This window comes from Chelmon rostratus, chromosome 19 (genome assembly GCF_017976325.1).
Source record: "Chelmon rostratus isolate fCheRos1 chromosome 19, fCheRos1.pri, whole genome shotgun sequence".
NCBI classification, from domain to species: domain Eukaryota; kingdom Metazoa; phylum Chordata; class Actinopteri; order Chaetodontiformes; family Chaetodontidae; genus Chelmon; species Chelmon rostratus.
Window position 1 is genome coordinate 18,509,434 of NC_055676.1, and position 18,221 is coordinate 18,527,654.

The 18,221-nt window shown below is 40.8% G+C and overlaps 1 protein-coding gene across 2 annotated transcripts in view; it reads right to left on the reverse strand.

Annotated features, from left to right (window-relative positions):
- Window positions 1-18,221, reverse strand: part of lamc3 (laminin, gamma 3) — a 100,432-nt gene that overhangs the window by 58,811 nt on the left and 23,400 nt on the right. For both annotated transcript variants that reach the window (XM_041960364.1, XM_041960363.1), the window contains exons 3-5: window positions 16,727-16,857; window positions 14,096-14,262; window positions 372-560 (exon numbers count right to left, since the gene is read on the reverse strand). In XM_041960364.1, the coding sequence (XP_041816298.1) occupies window positions 372-560; window positions 14,096-14,262; window positions 16,727-16,857 (487 nt within the window). The remainder of the gene's footprint in view (window positions 1-371; window positions 561-14,095; window positions 14,263-16,726; window positions 16,858-18,221) is intronic.

Below are 18,221 nucleotides of genomic sequence, written 5' to 3' on the forward strand. Positions count from 1 at the left end.
TGATGAGATGTGCAAGACATGAGATGAACAAGACAGTATGAATTATGAATCAGAAAAGATTCCACTCTCAGGCAAGGTCTGGCAGCTGAGTGGTCGATGGGCAAGAGTAAATATTAATGTTGTGTTATTAATGATTTAAAAACATTTGGCCATAAAAATTTGCAACAATTAATCCTTTGAGTCCTTTCTGTCTGCAGCTGAATCTTACTCATGGTGCCGTATTGTGCCAATGCAGCAATCCAATTCAACCATAATTAAATTTTCTCTTGCTAGAGAGAACAAAAGTCGTGAGTAAAGATATTGGCATGGATTATAATTAGGATTTTTAACTTATTATCAAAACAATTAAGGGTTCTGTATCTGCAGTTCACCATTAATATTGCAGTTGCAGGGTAGGCAGGGCTCCTCAGCAGATTTCCTGTGGTGGTTCTCTCTGCAGCGCTCACAATGGGGCCCGTCAGTGTTGTCTCTGCAGCTCACACAGCGCCCCCCACTGCCAGTGCTCCGGTACTGCTCCATGTCAAACACGCAGTCATCCGACCTCCCACTGCAATTACACTCTGCGAGCGAGGGGGAAGAATGCAAAAAAAAGAAAAAGAGAAAGAGCAAGGGGTCAAGTGAGGCGAGACGTGAAGAACGAGGAAACAGCAGCCACAGGGGTAGCAATAGGCAGAGGAGGCAAGAAGGTAAAAAGAGAGACGACAGAAATAGATGGAGCAAAGAGACAGAGGGGATACATGTGTGAGAGATTATGTGTTCTGGGATTGGATCATAATTTAGAGGCTCGTTGCTAATCTCATTTCACACAGGCCTAATGAGGAGCCAATCGGCTGTCAGGGGGCACTTAGATAACAGTAATTCATGTTTATACAAGAGCAAATTACTCAACTGATAACGCACCATCACAGCTCTCATACCCCTCACATCAAATCCCTCCTTAGTTTACCAGTTACCCTGAGGGGGGATTTAGGTGAAATTGCCCATTTTATTATGAATCAAGCTCTCCGTGGTGCTGGCAATAACCATATGATTATTCCTTCCTGTTAATAAGGAGTCTCAGCAGTGTTATTTCAAAGATAAAAAATGATCACCAGTTGCTTTGAAACCTAACATGGTACAAATCTGAGATTGGAGGTGATAAACTTGAAAGAGATTTTAATGGAGCTCCATGTTTCATTTGGCTTTAACTCATGTTACCTTCATGGAATTATTATGAATGAATGAGGGTTCACACAATCTCAGCAAAGCCCACGTTCAATCCAAGGCTCCTCTCATATTTGTGACAAATAATGTTGTCAAGCTGGTCAACTTTTCCTGGTTAACCCGCACTGAAGTCGAAATGGAATGAAAACCGCCTTTTTAACCCTTAGATCACATTCCCGGTCATCTGTCAAGCCCTGCTTATGGTGGCACAGAGCTGAGATTCATTAGCCAGCTAGCAACAGCATGTTACGTTAGTGCATCTTCAGGTGTCTGCCACCACAAACCTCATTCAGTTTCCTCAAAACACCGTGGTTACTGGCTAAATTCATTCACTTTGAGAAGAGTGGTGGGCCACATCGTGCACAAGGCATTTTACAGTGGACTGCTTCAGCGGCTATGCATGGAGGTAACGATGGGCTTCGTCTCTCTCCCTGATGGATAAAGAGTTTTCCATAAATTGGGCTGAGCATTCAATTTTTCCCAGTTGATCACGTTTTTACTGTTTCAAGTCACGTCTCAAGTCATCACTGATTTTTTAAGTCCGTGTTTCCCTTACATTAATTTATTTGCGGATTTCTAGACCGATCTCTCTCACAACACTGTGTTTAGATGTTACATCTAGCCTCCCAGGTATATTAACGCATGTAGTGTGTTACATTGATCATACCTGAAAAGCGTCCAGTAATATCCCGAGAGTGTATTTGTTTGAACACTGTAGCACGCCTGGCCTTTTTTTTTTAACCCTGTTAACCCTGTCTGTGGTCCCCTTTTAAGTTGTATTGAGATCTGCTCCCTTGAGCTGAGGGGAACTGTGGAGTCTCTGTGGAGCTACTCTTTTCTCATCGTACATGGGAATTTGACCCATTATTAAGATAAAAAAATTGATTGGTGCGCCTTCATGGGAGGAATGAAAAGACACTGTAGGAACCAGTCGCTGTTGCACTGCCGGGAGTGGCCTTTTAATCACAACATGTATCGTTTGTTACATGCTGACTCCCTTGTTATTACATCTGCAATCCCTCTGCTCATGGGGCAACAGAATCTGACAAAAACTGACACTCCACATAGAAAGACGCCGCAACGTGACTCAGTGCCGACTGGCACCGGTGGACAAGTAGAGCACAAATACGTCTAGCCGGCTCTACTTGTCAGCTCCCATCTACTCTATCTTCATCATACAAGCCAGTGGTGCTGCCACTGCTGGCCAGGCTAGCAGATAGCCGGGTGGCAGTGATGTCAACGACAGCCTGAGCCTCTGTTGCATTTCCTGTAGCGGTACGAATTCATATCGACTCTGACAACATTTAATAAAATGCGATGCAATCCATAATTTATGTTTGCATGCTGGGAGGATGTTTGATACTCCCAGACTATCCTCAAACATCCTTTTTATTAATGCTAGCACACCGTTTTATTATTATCATACTAGGTTTACTATCCGTTCATCATCAGGTCTATCAATAAGTCATATCAAGAGCAACTTCATGTGTGAACTGAAGTGAGGAAAATTTGTTTGTTTAATTATGGTTCTCCATCCTGTGATGAGCTTCAGGGCAAAGTGAACATCTGGCTTCCCATCCCTCCCAGCAAGTTCAAAAGTATATTTGTTAATGATTTAATTACTTGCTGCTCCTTTTCCGCTACCTGTTTTTCACTCAGCTTTTGTTTTTACTCTTTTTTTTGTGGGGTAGGGTATTTCGGATGGTTATCTGCACTGAAAAATAGACTGTAGTAATGAACATTAAATACCTTTAAAATGCTGATGCCATACCGGCCTTGTCGACCTCAACCTCCACCTTCCTATGTTGAATGAAAAGTCATCAAATAATTTAAATCCGTAATAATAAGCAGTGAACAGTGAGTGTAGCATTACAGCTTGAAGGTGGTGTTTGTGGGATGAAGATCGCTACAAGCAGTGCACACATACAGGATGGCAGAGCAAATCACTTCAAGCTGTTTTTCAGCAGGTTTAACACAAAGACCTCTACACAGCTTTGCACAGTTTGACCATCTTGACCACATTTAGGTCTGCCCGCCCACAACCTCCTCTTTTTTCAAATTCTGTCCCGGGGACCATGAGCCTGTGTGTGTGAGCATGAGGAGGCTCCATACAAGTAAGGGGGCAGCTCTACACTCATTATGAACACAATAGGGCACAAAGGACTTCTTCCTGTGTCTGATGGAGCCACTTCATCAAACTCTTTGCCTCATACATTTCTGGACGAAAGATCTACAGGATTATAAAGAAACACTTTAGATCAGTGTGCAGTTTGAATTCCGCCAACACCCGCTGTCGTCTGCTTTTGATTGGATAGTACTCGTGTCCTTATTTGCAGACTGGGAAAACGTAATGCTGCCAGAGCGGGCTCGGCAGGCGACTTCAGGCCTGCGAGCTAAGAAGGCTGAAGTAAATGTTCAGGCATTCCAGCCCTAATGGACAACAGAACGGGGTTTTGCGTTGCAGAGGGATCGTGCTATGTGCATTTTATGTATTGAAAATGTTATTTCCAAGCGCCATTTTGAGACCAAACAACAAGTATGAGGCAGACGAGGTTGAACCCATCAAACATGTTGTGTCCAGGTACGAGAAGCAAGCAAACACCCTCAAAGTCACTCACTGCAGTGTGAAACATGGAAAGCCATCCACTGATGGAGAATATACTAAGGGGGCTTTCCTCTGTAGCTCAGAGGTTTTGTTCATTAACTTACCAAAAAAGAGACAATAAAATGAAGAATGAAAGAAAATGAAAGTTATTTCCATCTCAGCCGGAAATGTTGAACAACGCATCAAAGAAATGGCAGAAAAAGTTAGAGAACAGCAAACATGGCTTTGCATACTGCAGCTCTCTGTCCTCTTTGTTTGTTTTCATTTCAGATGTTGATGTGGATTTCATTAGGAATGCAGAATTCTTGGACTGTGCTCATATTTCTGTTTGTACACTTAATTCTCCCTTTTTGACACTGCAACACTCTGTAAATGACTGAATGTCATTGAAAGCGGTATGATGAAGTGGGAAGTGTGTGGGGGGGGGGGGGGGGGGGGGGGGGGGGTTGATGGTGGCGGTGGTGGGGGACAAAGCTATTTGTTAACTTTATTGCTGAAGCTCAGATGTGGATGTTTTCATAAGGATGGCAGCCTTCTTGTATAATGCTCTCATATATAATTATGGGAGAAAAAAGTTCTTTTTTAAAATGTTGCTATGCATGTTGCCGATGTGGATGAATATTTTACAGATCCACTGGAGATTAAATTTTGATCTGGAGCCATATATAAAATTAATGTTGATATGGCACGTTAATCAACAGGAAAACTAAAAAACGTCCCTTAATATCAAAAAGGTTGCCGACCCCTGCTTTAGAATATAACACTGCAGGGTTCGGTCTGAATTACACAGGGACATGCTTTTGTAGATGCATTATATGCTCAAGTAAACAAGTAAAGAAAAACTGAAATGTGACGTAAGCACAGAGCTTTACACAAGGTCTGGTATGGCTTAAGTGGGATCTGTATGGAACTGCAGTTTTATTTCCAGTAGTTGTGTTAACAACCCTGTCTCCAAGAAATTATGTTTATATCCTGCTAATTTGCAACAGCAAATACATTTGGAGAGAAACACAATGCCACCGGAATCATGCTTTTTTTCCCCCCAATTTAACATAAGGAATCATTTTAAACGAACATAACTGCCAAGATGCGAAATGTTAATGCTGAATGCAGCAGCACAATGTTCACTGACAGTGTATTCCATTTTTTATTCCAATGATATCAGTTCTTGCAGTACAATATCTGCTTGCAGCAGCTAAAGCATGATTAAAAGTTTTCATGATTGTGTTTAGGCACCCACAGCACTTGGCTAAAGGAAATATTGTAGTGTGGGTTACATATAGAAAAAGTCACTGAAGTCACTTTTGAAGCACATCAAAGTCCTGTGCCTTGTATGCCCTCAATCCCCACAGACCTACTCCTGTGTGGTACAAAAAGGTGCCACTTCCTCCACTCGAACTACTGTTGCCAAAGGACATAATGCAGGAAGCAATTACATTTCTCTCATAACATTTTTGGCATTAGTTATGTCATTTCTTGTAGGTGTGGTTGGTGCTATTGGTGACAAGCTGTGACAGCAGTCTGGTACAAACGCTCAAAAATATATTTTATATTGTATTGTGCAATAAATGAGGTTTGTTCGACAGTAGTCAGTGAGTCAGGAAACCGAAGGCAAAGAAAGGCCTCCATCATGAACTAGAAATCTGAAGCACTCGTCTCTACAGATGCTGTACAATGTTAATGTAAGTGAATGCGAAGTGTCTTCAGGGCACTAACCCAACGCTGGTCCTGCAGCACTTCAGACTCCTGCTGAGGGCTTCCTCGGACTCTATAATATTATATCACTCCCATATATGCATGGATGTTCTCCTGGATCTCTAGTGCTTTTAACAGCACTCAGCCCCTCACAGCCCAGAATAAACTGTCTTTGCAATAAGGTATAGAAGCAGTAGTAATATCAAGGTTGGTTTCAAACTTATTATTGGCATCATCTATTTGATGATCAAAATGGTGGTTAGCTCCCATCAGCATCAATCTGAGTGTTATAAGATGTTGGATTAAAGATTTTACTTTGCACCAAATAACATGTCATACATGAAAAGAATATGTAAAATAGTGAAAGGATGAATTAACAACAAAATGGAAGCCATATGGAATATTGAGACCAGACAATAAATGTTTTATTTTGCTAAGATTGGAATCATGGAAATTTAGTTTTCAATGAAACTAGTTAGAATGAAAAAAAAAAATGTCTGCGACACACAAGCTTTTCCTGATTGCATTATGACATTTAGTGCACGGTGACTCAGCTGTCTTTCAGTAGAAAGGCATGGTTTTGAGAGGTTAAAAGAGGTTTGGCCCCTCACCTCACCTGCATGAGAGGTGATGCAATTCACCACCCTATTGTCTTTTGCCCTTTATATGAATAATTTCTTTGCATTGTTGCAGAATGCATTGCAGAGAGGGACCGCAATCCCTGCAGGCACAGTAATCTCTCATTTTTACATCTAATTTGCTGGACAAATGAGATGTCGGACGAGCCAAGAGAGGAGAACACCAGCAGTGATAAGAACCCAGTCCATGAGGGATCATGCTTCATACATATCTGTACGACCTTTAGTGTACTGTTAGAAACAAATCAGACCTCTACCTAACCCACACACTACTCTGCCTGTTACCGTTGTGCTTAGGCTGTGATGAGAAATTCTGATAAAAGCAGCACTGTTCATTGTGCATCGGCACTGTTTACCACACCAGAATAAGTGTTTAACCCTCAAAATGTTGTGATTCTTCCTATATCTTCTATAACTGCCTCTGTGCTGCCAAAATTGTGCATAATGAGAGCCTGTGCTGCACACAAATTGGGATATATATATATTAGCTTTAATACAGCAAAGAATCATACGTGAGATTTATATTAAATTCATTTTGTTGTTGACTTCCCCTAAAGGAATAGTTTGACATTTTTGGAAATATGAAGCTAGAGCCACAGGACAGCTAGCTTAGCATTAGTACTGAAAGCAGGGGGAAGGCTAGCATGACTCCACACCGGCACATAACCAACCACAATTTGTTGTTTTATATTTCAATTTGTGTAGGAGTTAAACAAAGAAATATACATAGTAATGTGTTAATTACTTTGTTTTAGAGGTGCTATTGCATTGGGCAAAGCCAGGCTAGTTGTTGCCCTTTGCTTAAGCTAAGCTAACTGGCTGCTGGATCTACCTTACTACTCATCATACAGACTTGAGACTCTTATGAAAAATCTCAGCTCTGTCACACAAATTAATGCCTACACTTGTGCATTTAATTATTTTAGCAGTTATGGTCCTCCATACTGTAGACTGTGCACAACAGTAAAGGGGCAGACACAGTAGATCCATTGACCTATGTCAAGTCAATGGATCCTATTCATTTTCTATGGTGAGCAGGAGATCTGGCCACACAGTGCACGATTGACACACCTGGGGGTGGGCAATATGGCCAAAATCTTCTGTCACGGTACATGTATTTCCATATCACAGTTATGGTGTAGGTCACGATACAGTAATCGTTCTGTCAATTCATTTAAGGCCACATGTACCGGAAGATTTTTCAGATGTTTCACTGCTGTGAGTTGACAGAGTGAAAAGTAAGAGAGTGGTTTGTTGAGTCTGATCATTAGCTGCTGCTCTTACTGTATCTAGGAACAATGTGTTAGTCACACTGAGCGTTACTTTAACTAGGACTTTTTATAGAGTATAAACCTTTTTTTTATGCTTTTGCCCAATTTGTCACTTTCCTCTACCAAACACAACTCCCTGCAGTTGCCACTGTGTATTATAGAAACTCCAACACACATTTAGCTACGTCATTCACCAAAATGCCTGTTATATGTTCACATTAAAAGACAGAAGGCTAGCTGTGGCACAGGGTGTACAGTGGGTTGTTCATTGATCATAGGACTGGCGGTTCCCTTGGTGGCCTGGTGAATGAGAGATAAATTACAGAATGCTTTGTCTGCTCAGGTAATTGCTGTCCATTTAGCATTTGTATCATTGATTATGCACAATAAAAGATTCACTTCCTTTACAGGGGCTCCGTTAATTTTGGCCGAACATCTTATTTCATTATTATTGATGGAGCTAAATTTAGCAGAAAAGGGATTTTATTTACCATTTTGAAGTGCAATATAGCAACGATGCTGCTGAAGTAAAACCCACAAAGACTGACTGACTGACGTGATGTGTATTGTTTTTTGAAATATGACTCACAATATACAGTCTCTAGAAGTGCATGGATTCAACTTTCTCCTGTGGTCCAGTGTTAAAAAAGCGAACAACAATAATCTCAATAAACTAATATTGAACCGCAATACTTGAAGAATCGCAATACAATCGGCAATTGCCAAGTATCGGCATAGTATCGAATTGGGCGATTGACCCTACTCAATAGATAGAGCCCTTATCCCCGACAGTGCACTTACTGTCCTGACTTCCTGTGGCCTACAGGTAGTTGAGTTTTACATGACACTTGACTACAGTCCACTACTGTGGGGTGCAGCTGTATTGCATATCGTGTGGATGCGAGCATGTGGCCGCTGATGCGGAAAGGACTCAGCAGGAAATTAAGTGGAAAGATGTCGACAGGTGGCAATTTACACTTTGGGAAGGAAACAGGAAATTTCATATGTCATAGGCAGCACATTCCAGGAAGATCAACATGAGGAGTAAAGGAGTAAGGAGCCTGAAACTGCACCAACTGTAAAAGCAACAGGAGGAAAATGTTAAAGAAAAAAAAACCTCTCTTTTTCATTGAAAAAGAATGAAAGGCCCTTGTTAGTTCAAAGTGCATAATTAGCTAATTGTGCGTACTGATCTGGTTATAGCAATAAAGTGGTAAATAGTCTTGCATCACAACTGACTATTCCAAAAGTTTGTCAGGCTCTATGATCAGTGCTGAGGTGATCAGTTTCACTGATATTCACTGATGATCCTGCAACACAAAAACCATGAACTCTGTTGTGATGTCATTTTACATCTAGCAAAATTAGTTTTTTCTTAATAAATTCAAATTGTACTTAAAATCTTTGAAACTAATAAAAAGAATAAAAGCAGGTTGCATGCTATTTTAAAACATTTTCCCCTGAATTCGATAACTCCTTCAACTCTCATTGTGAGGTTTATTCTTTAAATTTTCTTTCCTTTTTCTTATCCAGCATAACATTTCTGTTCAGAATCATTAAAAGCGCTTCCTCTGCAATTCAGCTAGTATTCTAGATTCTTTGTACTTCTTACTACTTGTATGTGAATGTTGCCACACTTATTTTGTACATTTTCAGCAAATATGTAAAAGGAATGAAACTCCAAATTAGGATTTTCCATGTCATGTCCGAGCTGACAATGGCCAACCATGGTCCTAAATTCCTATGTAGAGTATGAGTTCACAAAGTAAGTGCAAGAAAAATATATGAGGAAATTCAATTTTAGGCTTAGATTAACTTATCTGTCCATAATATTTCTGAGCAGAAGTACTATCAAGAGGGTTAGATGATAAGTATCTGATGTGTCCACAGTATTATGAACCGTATCATTGATATTCAAGATGATCACAATGATCGTCAATGACAATGATCACAGTCACCCAACCGCAGCCTTCGACCTTAAATCAGTGCCAAGAAAGGATTTAGAGAGTCTACCTACTGGAACAGCCTCAGGCGACGCCGGGGACTACATCAAACAAACAAAGGAAATTATGAAGACCCACAGGAACCTGCTCGGGCTTTAAATGATTTCATTCTCAGAGGGGGAGAATCTTAATGAGGATGACATCTCATTGCACCCCCGATACATACACACAACACACAACCCTTCGCACATTTTGCTGCACCTATTTTAAAAGCAAAAAGCAAACAGCACAGGGAGCAAAAAAAAAAAAAAAATCAGCAGTCCAATATCAAGCTTTGATAAACAATCTGGACTGATGGTGAAATTACAAATAAAAACAGGGAACATGCTCACAAAACACTGAAACGCTCGCATAACAAGTCCCCCAAAAGATTCCATTTACCACCTACTGCGGCTGTTCACACAATAGCCATAGCAAAGATCGCTCCAATAATCACACATGATTGTCACTGCTTTTCTGCCTTTTGCTCCTTGAAAGAAGCTCTAAATTGGCAGCGGTCCTCCTAATAAATATCTTAAATAACAACAAGAGCAATTGCGAGTAAAATATTAGGGACACTTTATCTGAAAAACACAAGCACTTCCTGTTTTGTTATCCAACAGCCACTCATAAGCTTATCTAGAGACAGTCTAGTAATCAAAGACCCTCATGCTATGGCAAATATATTAATGTTAGAAAATAGTAAGGAACTGTTGCTGCCAGGTGGTATTTAGCACATGAATATGGAACCATACTGTATCTTTGAAGCAGGTTGCTACTGTGTCATTGTATGTGGGAGTACTATGCAAATTTGCCTAATTGACCACAACATTATACTGACACACTCCATCATGGGTCACCAGTGGGGCTACTTTAACATGTTTGAATTAGTGTACTTGTTCACTGCTATTTCAGGCATTGTTGATGATGTAGTCATTCACCAAACACTGCTTTATTTTATCGTTTCCTGACATTCAGAGCTTTTGAGAAATGTGATGCTTGATTCATACAATTTGCATACATGTGCACATAACACTCGCACTGCACTGACTGAGATAAACACACATTTTGAGAACTGTGCAGTGTAATTGGATTTTCCAGGATGCCTGTATGTGTGAGGGTGCAAGTTAATTATTCGAAATGGAGAGATAACAACAAATTTGAGTAGTACGTTTCAAATGCTCGCAGTCAGATTTACTGCACGGGGTGCCAAAAGAGCATGATAAAGAGGATTTATAGTTGAAGAGGTAAAGAGGCAAAAGACACCAATGCAGAAAACAAGTAGTTTATTAACTCTATGTCACTTTGTGTTTATTTTGTGAAGTTCACATTTTATCTTAATTATTGTCTTATTCTCTGGTTCTATGGTTTTCTAAGCCCCAAAAGGTCATGAGTCTGTTATAGTTTATTCTCCCCGCTAAAAGATTATTTGCTAAAATATTGCCTGAAGAAGACACTTGACATTTTTGCCAGATGTGTTGGAAATTGCCGGCTTCTATCAGCAGTGATAGCATTCATTGTAAATAGCCAACGTGTTTTCACTCCGCCACCTTTCAAGACGTCTTTTTTCCTGCCACAATAATTAGAGTTGATGTTGCAAAGTGTTTGTGAATTAGGTGCTTCCTCTTATTTGCATGAGTGAATCATTGCAGGTCAGGTTCTGCTGTTGTTTTGTGTCAGCTTGTTGCTGATGTACTGTGCTTGAGTACATCAAGACCTGCCAATATAACTAATATGACTCTGGTATATGACATATACCATAATGTATCATTTGACCTTTTCTGTGCATTGCATTGGTATGTGAGAGAAAAAATATATCCAAACTACTCAAGGTGTAAAAATATGCAAATTAGCTTTACATACCCATTTATTAAAAGGAAACATCAACCTTTTGGGAACATCATTTGCTTCCTTGCTGGGGGTTAGATGAGAATATTGATCGACTCTCAGGTATGGATGCTAAATATGAAGCTATCGCCCGCAGTAATTTACCTTGGCACAAAGACTGGAAATGAGGGGAAGTAATTAACTAGTTCTGTCCAGAAGTAACAAAAAGTGCCTACCAGCACCCCGAAAGCTCATTTACTAACATGTTTCTGGTTTCTTTAATCAACACAAAAACTGAAATGCTAAAACAATAAATTGCCAGTTGAGCGGGAGCTATGTATTATGGATTAATTCTTAATCCAGACCAGTTGACGGGCAACCAGCAGAGACTCCAGGAGGTTATTGGTCCCAGCTAAGCACCAGCCTAGATAATCACGATAGACATGCTATTATATTACTGCTATTACATGCAGGGAATATCCATTCCAAGGTGAAGAAGATGGGTGTCTTTGTGTGTGAGCATGTGTGTGTTAATAGACAATTATGGTATGATACTGATGTTTTTATGGCGTGAAGATATTTTACAAGACATGTTCTTCATATGACTGTGCTACCATTATGTCAGTGACATTCAATGACCAAATATACATAAATACATACATAAATATAGCAATTACAGCAATCAGCCTTATGATATGGACTGACAATCAAGTCGTTAAGGTTATGGAACGATTGTGGTTACGCTTCATCATAGTTACTAGAGAGCTTTCCCACTTGGACGTAAACGTTTTGGGGCACTTGCTGAAAAGACTGATGGCGTCATTTTTCTTGGGGGGGGGGGGGCAGTCTTGTAACACTGATATTTCCCCAGTGAATGCAGGTGCAAACAAACAAAAAAAGAATGGTCTTCAGCTGCTTGGTTGCAGATCTAATACACAAGGCATGTGAAACACGAGACCTGCCTGCTGGTAATTCTTTATGCTTTTTATGGATTTTTCCAGGTCACAACTAAATCATCACAAACATGCACATCATTCTATGTCCAAACAGGTAGCTAGAGTATTAACTAGCATATCAAAGCTGTTGAAGTTCAGCAAGGGAATGCATGCTCTAAAAACAACCTCATACATGAGTTTGTGTTTGTTTTTTCTCTCAGTTCCTGCAAAGCCGAAGGTCGTGCTACTTCTGTCCGATTAGGCCTGCTTTATATATTCTGAAAATGCACCTCATCCCTTTCACCTTATTCCAGAGTAGTCTAAAATTACACGCAGCCAAAGCAGTCGCACGCTGCAAATGATGCTGCTGCAGCTGCTCCCCCAACGTGTTATCTGGTGTAAGTAAGGGTGTCAGCCCTCTCAAGCCACAAATGTTGCACACCTTAGATCTGTGATAGCTCAGCTTGTATTCGTTAGAATGAAGATGTGTCTCCTATACCTACCACGTGGAGGGGTGGGACCATGTTGACATTGTTTCACCTCTCAGGAAAAAAACCTGAAGACACATTTTTCCCTACCTCTTTTGTTGTATAGTAAATCATTTTATATTTGTTTTTTCATTTGTTTTGTGGTTTACTACTAGCCTTTCATGTTAGCCGATTTAGCAAACTGTCTAAAACACATCAGTAATGCTAAATCTCCTTGGGATTTGACCCCTCATGTTGAAATCGACTTGTAATAAAACAAGACTTATTATGAACTTATTTTGTATTGAAACAAAAAAACAGCTTGATTTCTACTGTTTAATTCTGACACATTTATGACAAGGTTTTCATTTAGTTTAGATTTTACCACTTGGTATATTTGCAATATTTAATTTCCTCGATGCAAATTTTCTGATCATAATCACCGGCTGATAAAACCGCGTCCTTTGTTAAAATGTTTTGCCCAAACATGGAAAGAATACGACGGTAGCTTGACACAGAAATATTAAAGGTTGGTGGGGCTAACTGAGGCAAAATGAGTTTTCTGCCCGATAGAGATGTGCAATTACACTGAGCATTCATTATTATGCTGCCACATTCTGCGTCTCTTTTATATGCCGTGTTTATTTATTAATATACTGCATTGATTAAGTTGGGTGCAGTACTCTATTTAAGGAGCCATCTGCTTGGAACCAAGAGTAAGAGTAATTAAAACAAGTTTGCTGCTTAATAGAATTCAGCAAAAACAAATACAATTTGTGAGCCACTCTCCTTTATGTTCTTATCCCTCAGCCAATTACAATTCATCCTCGACAGCATTCAGTAAAAGTGCACACTGCGATGAGCCAAAATACTCATGCCTATTCATACATACAGAAACTCTGATGGTTGGGGGGCGCCTGCAAACATACGTGCAAACGAACAATGCAAATATCCATATAAAACAGAAGCTGATTTAAATATGCACATATCTTCCAAGGAGCCACATCTTATAGACTCGCAATGCAGCCATTTTTAAATCATGATTCGCTGTAATGCAGTCTCAAAATTAATTTCATTAGTGTTTGTTCTTGCTGGAAATGCGATAACGGAGATATAGTGGCAGACAAATAGTCAAAAGCTGTATGAAGCTGGGCTCAACATAATAAAATACCACACCATTTACATCATAATGAGACTCAATGAAGTTCTATTTCTATGAACACTTGATTGCCATACTGATTGTCAGACTGTACCCTTTTTTTCTCGAGGTGATGGAGTGTAGCATCTGCTTGCTCACGCGGCAAATGCCAACACTGCACGAGAGGAAATCAAAACCTCGAGATATATCGGAGATTGATGCAAGGTTCACCGATGACCTGAGCTTGTCACTTGGATTCAACACCGCCCTGTGGATTTTGCAGTAGGCTGCACCCCGTGGGTTTGTGACAGGGGCCCAGACGCAGGCTACTCACTTAAACACTCATTGGCGGAGTCCCAGGTGGCCCTGGCCCAGGGTCTATCTTGGTAAAAAGGGTGACATCTCTGGCAGTCATCTCCCACTGTGTGATGTTGGCAGGCACAAACCAAACTCCCGCGATCCCCCTCAAAGCACTCGCTGGCGTGACCGTTACACTTACATCTGAGGGGAACACAGACAGATAGCTATGTAAAAGATGCACGTACAAGTTTTTCTACACACTCTCTCTCTCTTTCGGCTTCTCCTTGCTGACTCAAGCGGAGACATACGTATGCACACTGTGAATGGAGGAGAAGGCAGAGGAGAGAGGAAAGTGAGAAGGTGTTTCCACCGTAAGGAGCTGTCACTTCCTATTATCTGTCACGGGTATAAACACGGCTTGAGATGATGTTGGGTTTTCATTCCCCTTCAGCAAGTGCACTATTCAACTGTGCACTCAGTGCTAATACACTCACTCTGTCTGGTGTTTACCTACATCCAAGCCTATATTTGCTTTCTACCTTTTTGTGTGCACACCGTCTTCAAAATATTGTATGTTGTGTAACTTCTAAAAACTAGATAAGCAAGTAATCATGAGATAAACGGGAATTATTAAGCCCATTTTCACAACAAGTTAATATCTACTAATTTCCTTTCTCCCTGCATTCGGAAAACATATAATTTCCTCTGAAGCGCAGTGGCAGCTACGGCTTGCTGTGTGTAATGTTTCCTGGCAGTGTTGTCGGGTTTTGTCGAGTGGCTGTGATAGGGGACAGGGACTTGTCGCTGAGTGGCAGGCTCTGTCAAATTTAGCCAGCTGTCCCGGATCCAGACGCATGCTTGCCTGAGGCTCAGACCCACTTATTTCAGTTGTCGCTGAGACAACAACAACCCAGTGAGTCCAAAGTGCCTCCAATCCGCACACCACATCTTCCTGCTAGAGAAGACCCGAGCTGCTCGGTGATAATTCTAACTGAATGTGTTATGAGGGAGAACACCTGAGCTGTGCAGGCAGCGTATGTCGATGCATAAACTCTCCAGACTTTTATTCACTGACTCCCAGTAAAACAAAGAACTGATTTTAAAATACTTCTTATTTAAATCTATGAATGGCCTTCCTACGTCGATGACACGCTCACTGAACCGGACACATCCCTGATTTCATCAAGTAAAGATCTCCTCACTATACAGAGAATAAATTATAAATTAGATGATGGTGCCTTTAGCCTTTATGGTCTTACTAATTATTATTCTCTACCACATGAACAGCAAATGCAGCAAGCATTTTTGGCATTTATTCCTATGTTGTTTTTATGCTTTTATTTTGAAACGGATTGAGTCTAAGCCTGACATATGAAACGTGCTATCTTAATAAACCTGACTTGACGAAACAGAACTTTTTCATGTATGTGAATTGTTACCAGCGCATTCGTTTTACTTGCAGTCCACATTTGGTTATGCTTGCAGTGATATTCTGTATGAATCACGACGCATCTTTTAAGGCATCTGCGAGCAGGACTGGCGTGAGGTGAGGTGTAGCACTGAGGTGTAAAGGCATGTGTACAGAGAGCACTGGTACAAGGCTAACATGTTGTCATGCGGGTCTCTTCCCCCAAGTGCTGTGGCATTGGTGGGTAATTTGTCATGCCGCTGCAGTGATCCTAAGTGTTTATGACAGGTGTCAGATCAAATTTATATTCCTTCTGAAGGCTTCATCCCAACTACTTAATCGTCCACTTCTATCTGCAGTGCCAAGGTGCAGCCTGGTCTGTGGCGCCATGTCCTCTCTCATTACTTTGAGTAATAAACCAAAAGAAGTGGAGGGAGGATGTAGGATTATCTCGGTTTATTCTCATCTGATGGCAACTTGACAGCCAGCAAGGTGTTTCTTCATCCGTTTTGCAAACAGCTGTCCAGATTAAGATTCAGCTTGCCTGTCTTGCTTTGCACACAAACTGTTTCCCTGTTACTATTAGGTCTTGCCTCCTAAAAATTATGTTCATATATGACATGTTTGCATATTCAATTACGATTACGAAGGAAAGGTTGTACTGCCAGGAAAATTATTTTTCAACCTCACAAGCAGGAAATTTTATTTTAAGCATGTCTCCAAATTCATACTGAATGTATCTGAAAAAGATTGAGGCACTGCTGAAATACTGAAAACGTCAAAGCTACCTTGAAGCATCAGAGGGTACATGCTGAATTTTCAATATTTAACCAGAACCATGATCTTCCCCTGACCTTAACCAATTATTTTACAAGCCTATTTCCACCAATATGTGAGATGTAGCACTTGAACTCCGGGCTCATGTGCCAAAATCTGTGCTCTGGATGCCGAACCACCCACCCCTACCTCCTCAGGCAGCAATTGTCTTTCATCAAAAAAAATATTTGGCAAAGTATTAGTATTATAATTAGCATTATATAAATGCATTTTGTAGGAAACAGGGTTTGTGTTGCATTATGTTTGAGATGGCTGGAAGCTGGAAATTATTTAAGTGTCTTTGAGATTTTATTCAGAGTTTCACAGGACAAAGCTCAAGGCTAAACTCTAAAGTGACTAATTCTCAACACTTCAGAAAAAAAAAAAATAAATAAGGCTAAGCAGGGTGTCCTGCATGGCACATTTTCAGGTGTCTCTTACCTGCCACCCACAGAGAAATCCGAGATGGCATAGAAGTATGAGCGCAACACTTTAGTGTCCTTGAAGAACTCGTCTCCAAAGGTGTTAAGCCTGTCCAAAGAGATGAGCAGGTCAGTGGCTGTCACCCATTCCTGGAAAAGAGAAAAAGGCAGGGGAGAAGAAAGGACCAACAGGGTGAGAGAGATGTTAGAAAACACCTTTTGAGGCTACCCACTTCAATAAAAGTGGAATGAAAGAGAACCAGAGGGGGGCAGTGTGTCGGCTGGTGTCATTCTTTTGAGGCACAATGAAGCAGACGGGGAGTGAGAAGAAGAAGAACTTTAGTTAAGAGAGGCAAGAGGAGCAAGGGTACACAAGACAGAAAAGAAATAAAGAAGTTTGAATGGAGAGTTGGGTTTGGGGACAAGGATGATGGTGTAACGGCAGGGGAGAAAGCAGATGTAATGCGGAGATAATGAGTACGGTGTAGGAAAGTGAGTTAAGGTCAGAAAGAGTGGTGAAGAAAGAAGGGGATTAATGGAGACAAAAGCTAAAATATGAAAAAAAACATGAGGAAAGAGACAACACTGGAGCACTACTTCAGTATAATGGATGGGACGTGGTAAAGCTCCCATCCCTGATATGATTTAAGCTCCTCTGTTTGAGCCCACTGCAAAGGTAAAGACAGGATGAAGCAAGAGTGGGAGAAAAAAGCGAAGAGGGATAACACAGACAGAGGAAAAGTAAACGGGAAGTGCAATAGTGGGGTGGAAGATAAAAGCGAGGCCAGGTAAAGCGAGTACAAATGACATGAGGAATCTCTTAACAGTGAACAGGGCCAACTTTAGAACAAATAGCTGGAGAAAAAGTTTCTGTCTGTTTCTTGGCTGGGACTCTGTGGCAGTCCTGAAAAAGCCTGTAATGCTGTATGTTTTGAAGCTTCTCCCCAGAGGTGTCTTTGAAGTGTGGCAATGGGAGAGAAGACGATTGGAGCGGATGGGCCCCAGACTGAAAACGTGGGATGAGTTCATTCATTCATGTTTTTCTCAAGTGCTCCAGTTTGTCTTTGTAGTGCTAAAGCCCATCAAATAGCACTGGACTGGATGTGAGTTTACCCTATTTCAGCTTGTTTAGTACAAATCATGTATATTTTACCCTTGAATCCTTTTATTGTTGTGTAAAACAAACTATATATACCATTCCATATCTATCTAGTGTTGTAGCTCTAGATGGTGGAAATTTCATGTTCCACAGAGGATGATCCCCTGACAGATACCTTGATCCTCATGATTTTGGTGACCCTTGACTTTTCCCTTGACATGGTGAACATTATACTTACTTAACATCAGCACATTAGCGTTGCATTGTGAAAAGGTTGGCATACCGACATTGATATTTAGCTAAAAGCACCACTGTTAAGCCCAAAGTTGATCTTTTTAAACTTTTAGGATTAAAAAGTGGATTCATCTTCGCACTCGTTTCTCAACCTGTCGGCAGCAGCGAGCCGCCTACGTTT